The sequence below is a fragment of the Pipistrellus hanaki genome, assembly GCF_964339955.1.
Source record: "Pipistrellus hanaki genome assembly, chromosome: 2".
NCBI classification, from domain to species: Eukaryota; Metazoa; Chordata; class Mammalia; order Chiroptera; family Vespertilionidae; genus Pipistrellus; species Pipistrellus hanaki.
Window position 1 is genome coordinate 190,460,548 of NC_140504.1, and position 12,523 is coordinate 190,473,070.

Below are 12,523 nucleotides of genomic sequence, written 5' to 3' on the forward strand. Positions count from 1 at the left end.
AAACTGCAGCCTGCGGGTGAGGATGGGGGACACGGTGGAGAGAGCAGTTTGTTCTCCCCGACTGAACTTAGATGCCAGAGAGGACCACTGGGTGTGGGACCATTGGAGGTGCCTTATTTTCCCCTGCCTCTTTATATATTTATGGACTGCCCATATTTGCATAAGCAAAAAGGTTTTAAAAAATGGTATGAGTAGCTATTATTTATTGAGCATTTACTACATGCTGATTTACATGTATTAACTCATTTAACCCTTACAATCATGATATGAAGTGGATATTCTTATTAGTTTTATTTCCAAGTTGGGAACTGGAGTATAGAAAAGTAAGTGGATATTCTTATTAGTTTTATTTCCAAGTTGGATATTCTTATTAGTTTTATTTCCAAGTTGGGAACTGGAGTGTAGAAAAGTAAACCAGGCAATGAAGAGTTCAAACTATCAAAATTTAAAAAGAGATTGTCCATTAAAAGGAAGGACCTGCTGATGCTGAGACATGGGTGAACCTCAAAAACATTATGCTCAGTGAAAGAATCAAGACACAAGAGAGCACCTATTGCATGATTCTGTTTATATTAAATGTCCAGAAAAGGAAAATCTATAGAGAGTAGATGAGTGGGTGCCTGGGGCAGGGGTGGAAACAGGGAATAACGGTAAAGGGGCATGAGAGATCTTATTGGGAGAGATGAAATATTCTAAAACCGATTTATAGTGATAGTTGCATAACTTGGTAAACTTACTAACAACCATTGAAATGGGTGAATTGTATGATATGTAACATATTCCTCAAAAAGTTGTGAGACAAAGAGGTGTAATTAAAATATGAAAGTCTAACATTTATTGAGCACTTTACAGGATTTTTTCCAGCCCTCATTCATTTATTTACCTGAATTCACCTTTGTTGAGAAGCTATTATGTGCCAGAACACAGGAGTGCAGCAATGAACTAGACCTGGTTCTGGTTCAAGGTCCCTGCCTGATGGAGATCATGGTGTAGGGAGCATTGGGGGTTGAGGTTGGGGTGGGGTGCGGTGGAGATGAAAACACCAGTGATGACAAGAGAACGTACCTGGTCTGCCACGCTGTGTGTAGGCATAACGCTGGCATAGTCCAAGCGATGCATCCCAATCCAGACCTGGAGGGTGCTGGGAGGGCAGAGAAGGTTTTATGCATGATGCTGAGACCTGAAGCAGGAGGGTAGTTACCAGGTGAAATGGTGAGAGAGTAAGGTGGGAAGAATGAAAGTTGATTGACCACTCATTCATCCATCCATCCATCCATCCATCCATCCTTCCTTCATTCACTCAGTAACTGTTTATTGAGAGCCTGATGCATACCCAACAATTTGATGAGGCTGGCAAGGTGGCTCTGACAGAGACAGAGGGTATAAAAGGGCCTAGCGGATGAAGTTATGCCCATTTCACTGATGGGGAAATGGAGGCTCAGAGATGAGAAGTAACTTGCCCGGTCACACAGCTGGGACAACTTTGGGCCAACTTTGTCTCAAAAGCCCATCTCTGGAAATAGTCTCTCTTCTTGCTTCCAGGAAGGGTGTCTGTTACACTGCTGTGGTTTTAAGGGCCAAGAGGAGCTGCCCCCGTAAGGGAGTGGAGGCTGGCATCCCTCCTGTCTGCTGGATACCCCCAGCCCTGGTGAGGACCCACCTATCGTCTCTTTGGACGATGGATGGGGGCCATGAAGGTGTCCAGGGCTGCGGGGAAGGGACCACTGACTTTAGTGCCCTGAGCATTGGATGGGGAATGGAACCAGAATTATAGACCAAGTTTTGCCACTAATTATTTGGGCAACCTGGGGCTAACCCCTAGCCCTCTCTGGGCCTCAATTCTCCTGTCTATAATGAGAACATTGGGTTTGCTGCACTCTGACTCTGTGTGGGCTGACATTAATGACCAGGACTCTTGGCCTCAGAGGTCCCCAGAGCTATGTGGTGGGAGTCGGATGACTAGCTGGTCCTGGTTTGTCCGGGATTTTCTGGGTTTGAGCAATAAAGGTCCAAGGTCAAGGGAAACCCCTGGGTCTTGGGAAGATGGAGACAGTTGGTCACCGTAGCTGGAGGCATAACGTTAACCTCCCCAATCATGTTACCCACAAAGATCAAGAATCACAGCCTCTCACTTTTGCACCTGTGAGGCCACAGAACGGTTTTCTAGCCATTTGGTTGTACATCCTGTTCCTACAATTCAGGTGGAAGTCCCTTCTAGCCTGGGTTCGACGTCCTGCATTTCCTTTAGACCTCCTGCTTCTGCTCAGCCATCTCTTCCAGGTCCGGTGTCCCTCCCTGAACCCCCTCCCACATCTCAGGAGCTCCAATCTGGCCCCGGAGCTCCTTAAGTTCTTGCCTTGCTCACAACTGATTCCCAGCATTGGGGCAGGGCCTGTGCTCAATAAAGGATTATGGAATTTCTGAGTCTCTTCAGTGCCCAGCACAGAGCTGGGTATTCACTGTCCCCCCACCCCCCACCCCCGGGTTTCACACCCCAACCCCAGGACCCTCCTGATGGCAGATCAGACTCTTCGTGGAAAAGGCTGCAGGGAACCATCCCCAGGTATGGCTTCTTAACCCCTCTGCCCTGTAGGCCCCTTGGGCATCCTGTGTAGACTTTGGACACCTTCACAGGATAACTTTTATTTTTTATCTTTATTTATTTTGTTTTCTGTTTTGATACCAGTTTGGTGGGTTGTCCTATGTGGGGGGAAATGTGATGCATTTTAGTCAAACAAAATAAATATCTCACCCTCACTTCTTATTTCCAGGGTGATCTTGGGCAATGGACTCAAGCTCTTATTTTTTTTCAAACTTGAACTGGAAACAATGACATCCATCTCACAATGCTATTATGAAATAATATGGGAAAATGTATAAAAAATACTCGTCACATTATGAGACATTCATTGAATGTTAGGTCATATCAGAAAGAAGAGATTCGTGAATATTTTTGTACCTCGGCTCATTTTAAAGACTCTTCTAGTTGAAGTTAAATTATAGATTTTTAAAACTTTTATTTTATTACTTAAGGTATTATAAATAGTAGTACATATATCTCCCTTTTTTCCCCTTGACCTACCCCAGGCCTCCCCTATCCCCTGGCACATGCCCTCCTCCCCTCCCCAGTGTCTTGTGTCCATTGGTTATGCTTATATGCATGCAACAAAAGTCCTAGAATAACTTTTAAAAATAAATATTTTAAAAATTGATTTCAGAGAGGAAGGGAGAGGAAGAGATAGAAGCATCAATAATGAGAGAGAATCTCTCATCTTGCTCCCTACTGGGGATTGAGCACACAACCCAGGCATGTGCCCTTGATGGGAATCAAACCTGGGACCCTTCAATTTGCAGGCCGAAGCTCTATCCACTGAGCCAAACTGGCTAGAGCCTCCAAATAATTTTTAAAAATTGCATTCAGATCACAATAAAAACAATTTTTACTAAAATACAATTATAAAGTATTTAAAAACTTTCGGGATATAATAACATGTGCTTCTTTATTAATCCATTAAGAAAGATTTAGCCGAAACCGGTTTGGCTCAGTGGTAGAGCGTCGGTCTGCAGACTGAAAGGTCCCAGGTTCGATTCCGGTCAGGGGCATGTACCTTGGTTGCGGGCACATCCCCGGTAGGGGGTATGCAAGAGGCAGCTGGTCAATGTTTCTCTCTCATTGACGTTTCTAGCTCTCCCTTCCTCTCTGTAAAAAATCAATAAAATATATATATATATATATATATATATATATATATATATATATATATATATATATATATATAAAGAAAGATTTAGTGGTGAGTCTGATATGACCTTCATACCAAGTTGTGGTAACTTAAACTATCTTTTGAGATGTCTACGGTAACTGAAGTGTGATGTGAAAATATGTGTGATTTTTATTAGTGGCAAAATCACAGGGACTTTTACCTGTTGGCCGCATTCATGACCAGAGCAAATGCTAAGTGTCATTTAGAGATTGGTGAAAAGTGGAGATACAAACTCTTGTCCATCCCAACGTACGAACCCTTCAGAATTGGATCCTCAGCTCCCTCGGGGATGTCCATGAACTCCTGCTTAAGGCAAAGGGGTTTTGACTCTCTAGGTGAAGTAAACAAGAAAAGCACCCAGAGCTGAGGGAACAAAGGGTAGAGAGCGGTGCCCACACTGGGCTGGGGTAAACAGAAGCGTTTCCCGGCAGGGCAGTTTCAAATCAAGAAGCTAGAGGGGAGGAACGAAGCATGTGGAGGATTTGCTCTTAGGAGTGAATCCAAAACAGCAAACATCACAGCCTCGACCTCACCCTAGAGCAAGCCTTTGTGTCACCTTTGTGTCTCTTTGGTGGCTGGGAACATCAAGCCATTGTCCCTGTAAAACAGGGTACCCGCCCTCAAGCTTATACACAATGGGACAAAACAAACACAACATTTAATAACAAGACAAATATTAAATTTCAATTAAAAAATGTGTCCAGAAGAATCTGGAACATGCCACATATCTTGCTAAGCGCACGCAGCACAACCCACAGGCATTCAAAGGTGGGAGTCACCGCCTCTCCGAGGTTTGTGGTGAGGATCAGATGGGGAAGTGGACACGAGGCCAGTGGAGTGGGAAGGATGAGTATTCGCTTTGGGACTGCTTGCTGCTGCTTCTCTAGTCTCAATGATCTCCGTAAAATGAAGATAATAACTAAGTACGGCGCCTGACATATACTAAACAAACAATAATGAGAGCTATTATTACCATTAAAAAATGATAGATGTTTGCCAATTGATTCCAGCGAACACCAGATTGGAGAACTTGGTCTTTAGGGTGGTAGGTATGAAAACAGATTGAATGAATGAAGGAATGTCCCAGCAACGAGAATGAATGAACGCGTCCTCGGGTTGGCTCCGCCCTCCAGATGGGGTCCTCCGCTTCGTTGCCCCCTAAGTGGCTCAATGAAATGGACCTCCTGCTCTGGGGTCAGCTACATGCCAGCTTGTGAGTGGGCAGTGGTGTGGAGGTGGTCAATCCGGGCGGAGCAACAGCAGCCTAGGCTGAGCAAGAGTGTCATATTCCCGAATGGTCTTCACTGGGACTGCCTTCCCCCCTCCTCCGTATCCCCTTAATGGGCGTGGCCCTCTAGGGACTAGAGGGCCCTGCAGTGCCCAGGAGGAACCTGGGGGCAAGGGGTGGAGGGAGGAGCCCGCCTGGGTCCACCGCGTGGGGAACGTGCAGGCACAAGAGAGACCATATCCCGGGAAGGTCGATCTAGGATGCCCAGGCTGGAGTGGAGGTGGGGTGCAGATGCACCTAAGGACGCTATGGTTCCCCAGTCCTCCCAGGCCGAGGTTTTCCGTTCCCCGTGAGAATTTGGGTCCTGGGAATTGGGGTGCGAGAGAAGCGGAGTCTCCTTGGCAGAGGACGTAGGGGAGAGAGGGCTACCTAAAGCGGAAACGAGCACTGCCGAAGCTGCTTGTCCCTTTAAGGGGCCGGGCCAGCTCTGCGGCGGCTCCAGCTCACCGCAAGCCTGATGCAGCTCGGCGGGCCGTGTCTCCTCGCAAAGCATCCGACCAGCGCGTGGCGGCAGGACCCGGCCGGGGAGGCGTGGTCCAGGGGACATGGGCAGAGCCAGAGCTGCAGACAGCCGGTCATTGGCGCTGAGGGAGGGGCGGAGCCCGGGACTGGGCGGGGCCGACATGGTGGGCGTGGCCCAGCGTTGCCGGTCTCCAGGCCCCGCCTCAGACAGGAGCAGCGCCGCAGGAGGCGAGTGGGCGGGGCAATTGAGGGGCGGGGCCTGTGTCTGCAGTGGGCGGGGCCCGCCGCAGAGCGAGGGGCAGTGCCGGCTAAGAGTCCTCTGCGCGCTGCCGCCCGGCGACTCACTTCGTCCGTGACAGCTCCCGCGCCGGTATCCGCAGCCCTCGCTCCATCGCGCAGCCGCCGCGGCCTCCGTCGCAGCCTGAGTCCCGTTCCTCGCCTCCGCGCCCACATCCGGGGCGGCCCGGCTCTCTGTCGCTGCGGAGGCCGCATCTGGAGCTCATCTGGAACTGCCCGCCCGGCCGGCCGCGCTGGAGCCCGCGCCCAATCTGGCCCGGCCGCGCCGGGAGCCTTGCCCGGAGCTGGAGCCTCCTCTGGACCCGCGGGCCCGGGGCCCCGAGCTGCGCAGCCGGCGCATGGTGAACTCGCTGCTGTTCGGGGAGATGGCTTTGGCCTTCGGCTGTCCGCCGGGCGGCGGCGGCGGGAGCTGCCCCGGCGGGGGCGGCGGCGGGCCCGGGCCGGGGCCATCGCCGGTGACGGCGGCGCTGCGGGACGACCTGGGCTCGAACATCCACCTCTTGAAGGGGCTCAACGTGCGCTTCCGCTGCTTCTTGGCCAAGGTGCACGAGCTGGAGAGGCGCAACCGGCTGCTGGAGAAGCAGCTGGAGCAGCAGCAGAGCGAGCGCGAGCGGCGGCTGCGCTACAAGACGTTCACCCGCGAGCAGGCCGTGCAGACCGGGCCGGACCTGCTGCGGCCCCCCGCGCCCGGCAGCGGCGGCAGCGTGGCGGCCGGCACCAACGCCAACGCCGTGGCCCTGGGCGGCCTGCCCCCCGGCGGCGGCTCGCACCCGCAGCTCTACGGCCGCTTGCCGGGCACCATCTGGAGCTACACGCAGGTGCGGCGCACGGGCGGCGGCGGCGTGGAGACGGTGCAGGGCCCCGGCGTGTCGTGGGTGCACCCCGACGGCGTGGGCGTGCAGATCGACACCATCACGCCCGAGATCCGCGCGCTCTACAACGTGCTGGCCAAGGTGAAGCGCGAGCGCGACGAGTACAAGCGGAGGTGAGTGCGCCCTCCCTCGCCGCTCCCGGCGGAATGTGTGCGGGTTCGGGAGGGGCCGGCAGCCAGCTGGTCCTGGCAGGTGGGCTGCACACTGTTTGCAGAGGCCCCTACGTGCGCTTGGCAAACTCAGTTATCTCTAGTTCCAGGAATGGGGGGCGGCGCTGACCACAGCAGGGGGCACCTCGGAACCTTTGTTGGACCAGGCACGTGGTTCTCTGTAGGTGACAAAATAGCCATTGGGTGTTTTCAGTTATCTCATTTAATTCTCATAGCCACACGGAGTGTAGTGCATTCTTATCACCATTGTATAGTTGAGGAAATTAAGGTACCGAAATGCAAGTGGCTTGCCTAAGGGGCCTTGTCTAATCAGTGGTGACCCCAGGATTTGAACTAGTGATTTTAAGGACTCCTGTCCAGTCTGTCTCCCGGCCTCCGTACTTTCCCAAGCATGTGGAGAGGGGCTGCCCACCTTCCCCGGGTGAAAAGAAAAAACTCTGAAGTAACCCACTGACCTTTTGTTCCTTGAATTCAATGAGATTGTGTATTTGAAAACGCATGCATCTCTGTCTATCCACTGGGGCTAGGGTCTTCCTTCTTGCTCCAGCTCCATAGGATCCAGCTGGCTGGGCTGGGTCACCAGACCTACATTAGATAGGCCACACGCTTTTAAAAAACACCTCCCTCCACTCCTCTCCCCTGCCATCCTATTGTCATGGTTTATTGGGCCTCAACACACTCGGCCCTGATGGCCCACAGAAGGAGGTAACCTTGGGCTGGAAGACTGGACATTGAATGGGCCAAGACCACCCTCTCTGAGTAGGGGGCCAGGGAGACTACCTACAGGACTGGCCAGCACACTTCTACCCAAGCCCAGATCCCCCGGGTGGGAAACGAACATGGTTTCCTGCCTACAGCCTGGCTGAGAGGACTGTGGGCTCCACTTTCAGAGGAGAGGAGGGGAGAGGGGTCTGTCTGTAGATCTCAGGCCTGGGTGGAGGTGTCCCAGCCCGGGCAAGTCTGAATTGAGAACTTGGCCCTAAACTCCTGGATTTGGAGGATGTGCTGAGAGGATCTTGTTTTCCACTCCCTGAGTCCTTGAGTCACATGAGCACAGAGGTCTGCCCAGGGAGCTGGGCCTGGGTCTCCTCCTTTTCCTCTACTGGGAAGGCTTCAAATATCAGCGCCATCACCTGAGATTATTGAACCACTTGGAAGCCTGCTTGCTCGTCAGAGAAATGCAACCATGAAATTCACTCACAGTTGCATGAGGGGAGAGTAGGGTGGCGATGCTTTTTGGAAGGAAAAGAATAATCAAGTTGATGTCATTAAAGATGGTAGTCTCTCTGTCAAGCTCGCTGGACACAGGTGCCTGGAGTCTCAGGGCTCTCTCAGGCAGGGCCTGGCTTTCTGGGGTAAGTCTTAACCCCACTGTGCACTAGCTACTCTGCTGGGCTGGTTGTCTCTCGTGAGAGCTTGAGAATGGCCTTGGGGGAGGGGGCACCTCTTGACTCCCTGTGGGCAGCTTCGTGGGGGAGGGTGGGGCAGTCAAACAGGCACTTGGTCTTGATGGTGAAATGCGGAGGGATGGGCCCTTCTGTCTGCCACTGTGGAGTGTGTTGTCATGCCCCAGGCTTGTGTTGCGTGTGTGTGTGTGTGTGTGTGTGTGTGTGTGTGTGTGTGCTTCTTGGAGTTGGCTACTAAGGAGATGAGAAAACCATGCCCAATGTTAAGGGGAGGTAGGCTGGCATTGAGCAATGCTCTGTTTAAGTTGTACTCGGGGTGTGGGCTGTGATGTCAGCCTGTGGCACTGGCCTGGAATGAGATGGGTGCTGTGGAGACAGGTGGAGTGAGGTGTCTCTCCTCCTGCCCTCTGGGATGTGTGTGCACCTTCTCTTCCTCTTCCTCCTCTTCCTCCTCCTCCTCCTTCATTTTTCTTTTTTCTGAAGTTGATTCAGGGCTCACGTTGGATTTTTCCAAAGCAAGTATATGTCCTTGCTTGGGCCTCAGTTTCCCTAACTGTAAGCCCCAGGCTTCCTCAGAGATGCCTTAGGGATTTCCTTGAAAATTAAATAAAAATCAATATCTAAAGAATATTAAAATGTTACAATGGTCGTAACAATGTGCTCACTCCCTTTTAAGTTCTTAATGTTCACTCATTGAAGCTCACTTCCGTGCTAACTTGTTAGTAGTCGGACTCAAGTGAAACTTTCCCTTCTGCCATCTCTGTCCGGAGAGTATTTTGAGATTACAAAGCAAAGGGCTAAAAACTATTTCCATTTGTAGCCACTAATCTGTGTGTCAGGATCTTCTTGACGCTCTGCAGCCAAAACTGGAGATAAAATTAGATGGAATGTGGAACTGTCATCCACGATCCCAATTCTAAATATTAACAGATCAAAACAGCCCCAGCAACCTCGGGGATTGAATTCAGAATCGGGAGCTGTTATATGTTGGGACCTGCGCTACAAATGTACACAAGTCCCATTCTGCTTTTACTTGTTTCTATAGTCAGGTTGCTCAGAAGAATTTTCTTTTGCGAGGATGTGATCAACTTTTCAAAAACCGCTGGGTTAGAAGATCTCAAAGGGTCTCCCCAGCCTTGACAATATGTAAATCTGAGTTGGCGCTCCCAGCCCGCTCCTGATTTCCTGTCTGTAAGAGAAGTTAGAGTCTGAGACCAAGGTGTTTGCCGGGGCTGCTGGCCCCCGGAGGCTTCGGGCCTTGCAGGGTGTCTAGCGTGGAGCCCCACGCTGCGAGCAGGGGCAGGAGGCGGTGCCGGGAGAGGTTCCAGGCTCCTCTGATCCCGCTGGAGGGACTCACAGCTTGGAGGCCCCACTTGAGTTCAAGGCTCTCCAATGTGGAAATGTTTCGGGTTCCATCTCCATGACTCGTGGCCAGATCCAGGCGCTATTTTTTATGTAAGATATGTTAAACAGCTTTATGGAGGTACAACGTTCAAGTCATACATTGCTCCCATATGAAGCATGAAATTCACTGGTTTTTAGTAAATCCACGGAGTTGTGCAACCATCACCACAATCCAGTTTCAGAACGCTTGCATCACCCCGATTAGATCCTTCTTGCCCATTTGCAGTTAGCCTCCAGCCCCAGCCCGGGCTACCTCCGACCTGCTTTCTGTTTCTCTAGATTAGCCTTTTCTGGACATTTCATGTGAATGGAATCATGCGAGGTGCCGTCCTTTGTGCCTGGTTTCTTTCACTCGGGTAATGTTTTTGAGGTCCGGCCATGTAGCATATATCAGTGGTATGTTCCTTTATGTTGCTAAATAATGTTCCCCTGTGTGGATAGATCACATTGGGTTTATCCATTCACCTGGGTAGTCAAGAACATGTAAAAGGAGAAAGTCACCTGTTGACCACCTCACCTCAGTCAGCACAGGTGCCATCAGTGGAAACACCCACCTGAAGCAGAGCCCCTGGCCTCGGGTCGCCTTGCCCAGCCCTGCTCACGATGGCCTTGGCTCTGCCTCAGCCCAGTCAGCTCTGAGCTCCTCACTGGGTGGGCGGGTGGGGAATGTGGTTGCAGAAACTGTAGTACCGACAGACCAGGTTGTCAAGCGTCGATGTGGAAACCAAAACAAACATCTCTGCTCTGTCACCACCCAGTGCCACCAAGATATCCTGTTCTGAGTCTGCAAGGCAGGGGCTTTTCCCTGGGAGATCCTTCTGGGATCCCTGGGCACTTTAAAGGGTGGCGAGTTCTCTGGATTGCCCTCCAACAGGCTCAGACTCCGGGTCCGACTCTGCCACCAGGCACTGTGGGACGGGCTAGTTGCTGCTCTCTCTGAGCCTCAGGTCCTGCACCTTTACACTGGGGGTTCATGTAGGGGACCCCTCCCAGCTCTCTCTACACTTCGGGTCTGTGACTTGAAGGGGCCTGGGTGGGGGCTGCCCTCTCTGCCTGCCAGGATGATAGGTGGGGCCCGGAGGGTGTGGATCCCTGTGGTTTTGTTCCCTCCCTCCCCCTGTAGGCTCGGTTTGTTTTTCCCGGGTACCTGGGTGGATTGGAGCTTCGTTTGAGAGCCAGGGAGGACCATTTAGCCTGGTGGTTTTCAAGGAGGCCCTTTGGAGCCTGGGGTCCAGAGCAGGGTGCCTTGAGGTGATTCTGGGACAGTGGGAGGCTGAGCATCTGGGGTTCAGCCACAGCAGCTCCATTTCCATGACTCTCAGATCAATATGCTGAGGATTCAGTTGGAAAACAGGGCTTTGCTGTTAAGGAAATAAAAAAGAAAGGAAGGAAGGAATCACCGATTCAGCTGAGATGGGGAAACTGAGGCACAGAGGGGCTGACCCACCGCTCCGAGGTGATGCCATCATCCACCAGAGGTTGGGGCTTGGCAGAGTTTTCATCTCCTTTTTGCGTGTCTGCCTTTAGGCATTTTTTTAAAAAGCCGCTTTCAGGGAGGGGAGGGACTTTTGTCACAGCTATTTCTGATCCTGAGCCGGAAGGGGCTGGGCTGCTGGCCTGAAGAGAGGGCTCCCCTAAGGGGTGTGGGGGTGTGGGGGAGCCAGCTGGAGTGTCACCTGCCTTTCCCCTCCACACCCTGCGAGGCCCTTGAGCAGGGGGCGTTGGCCCCTGAATGTCCCAAAGCCCGAAGATGGCCCGAAGGGCCTTGTGTGCTGTCCTTCCCAGGGACACGTTGGTCACTTCTGCAGCTGCCACGGAGAGGGATTCTTTGTTTCTGGTTTTCCTGGGGCAGCCTGGGGCGGTGGGAAGAGTGTCTGAGCCTGGGGCGCCGTGTCCCCTGCACCAGCCCACCCCCTTCCCTGCGCAGTGCCTGCCCTCTTCATTTATGGGGTTTCCCAGTGTGTGCCGGACTCCCGGCACACCCATTTCAGGGCATGCTGCCTCTCTGTCCCACGGAAGGCGCCGCGATGGTGTTGGGGGGGAGGGGGAGGGCTCCTTCTTTGTCCAGCATCTAAGGAGGGTGTTATTCCTCCTCTTAGCGGCTGATTTGTGCCTCCGGAAATCTACCCCCGACCCCCCATCCCAACCTCCTTTAAAAGAAGCACCCAGCCCCCCTCCAACTAGCTCCTCAGTATTCCACAGTCCTCTGGCCGAGTTGGCATTCGCTCCGAGGACACATTTGGGAGGGATTTTCAGAGCCTCACGAGAGGGAAGGGAATGAGGTCCCAGAAAAGAAAAGGAAGCAGAAGCTGGGAGACAGCTGGAGCCGAAGATTCCTCCTCCCAGGAATGCGAGGCGGGGCCTTGCCACCGGATGCGATGTGAGGTCCCCCAGCACGCGCGCTCTCTCTCTCTCTCTCTCTCTCTCTCTCTCTCTCTCTCTCTCTCTCTCTCTCTCTCTCTCTCTCTCTCTCCAGGCCTGTGGCCTGCATCCCCACACGTGTCCGTGTTTGAAGGACACAGAGGGTAGACGCAGAATCTGAACACGCCCTCTGCTGCAGGGCGACGGGTTGGCTGGCAGGGGAATTGATTGACACCACGCCACGTGTCAGTGATGCCGGAGGCTGTGGGCTTTGCATCTGGAGTCCCAGCTTTTGATCCCGTTGCCGAGATGTAGCCCGGCTGGTGTTCTGTTTATTCCCATGTCATGGCTGGTGGAAGGCCTGGGACAGGAAGGAGGCAGCCAGCCCTTTTGTCTGCTGTGTTGGGATTAGGATGGGTTGCTCTTCTCTGACTTTCTTCTATCGGAAATTTCTGCGCACCCACTGCCTCCCGCAGCACAGCACTCTGCGCCCTGAACT

General features: G+C 52.6%; 1 protein-coding gene across 3 annotated transcripts in view; it reads left to right on the forward strand.

Annotated features, from left to right (window-relative positions):
- Positions 1–5,793: 5,793 nt before the first annotated feature.
- IFFO2 (intermediate filament family orphan 2) overlaps positions 5,794–12,523 on the forward strand; it is a 43,561-nt gene continuing 36,831 nt past the window's right edge. Inside the window, exon 1 of one of the 3 annotated variants that reach the window (XM_084872037.1) lies at positions 5,794–6,796. In XM_084872037.1, coding sequence (XP_084728163.1) covers positions 6,150–6,796 — 647 coding nt within the window. In that variant the 5' untranslated portion in view covers positions 5,794–6,149. Of the gene's footprint in view, positions 6,797–11,975; positions 12,044–12,523 lie in introns of those variants that run through there. The other 2 variants (XM_084872036.1, XM_084872038.1) reach the window with 2 other exon arrangements.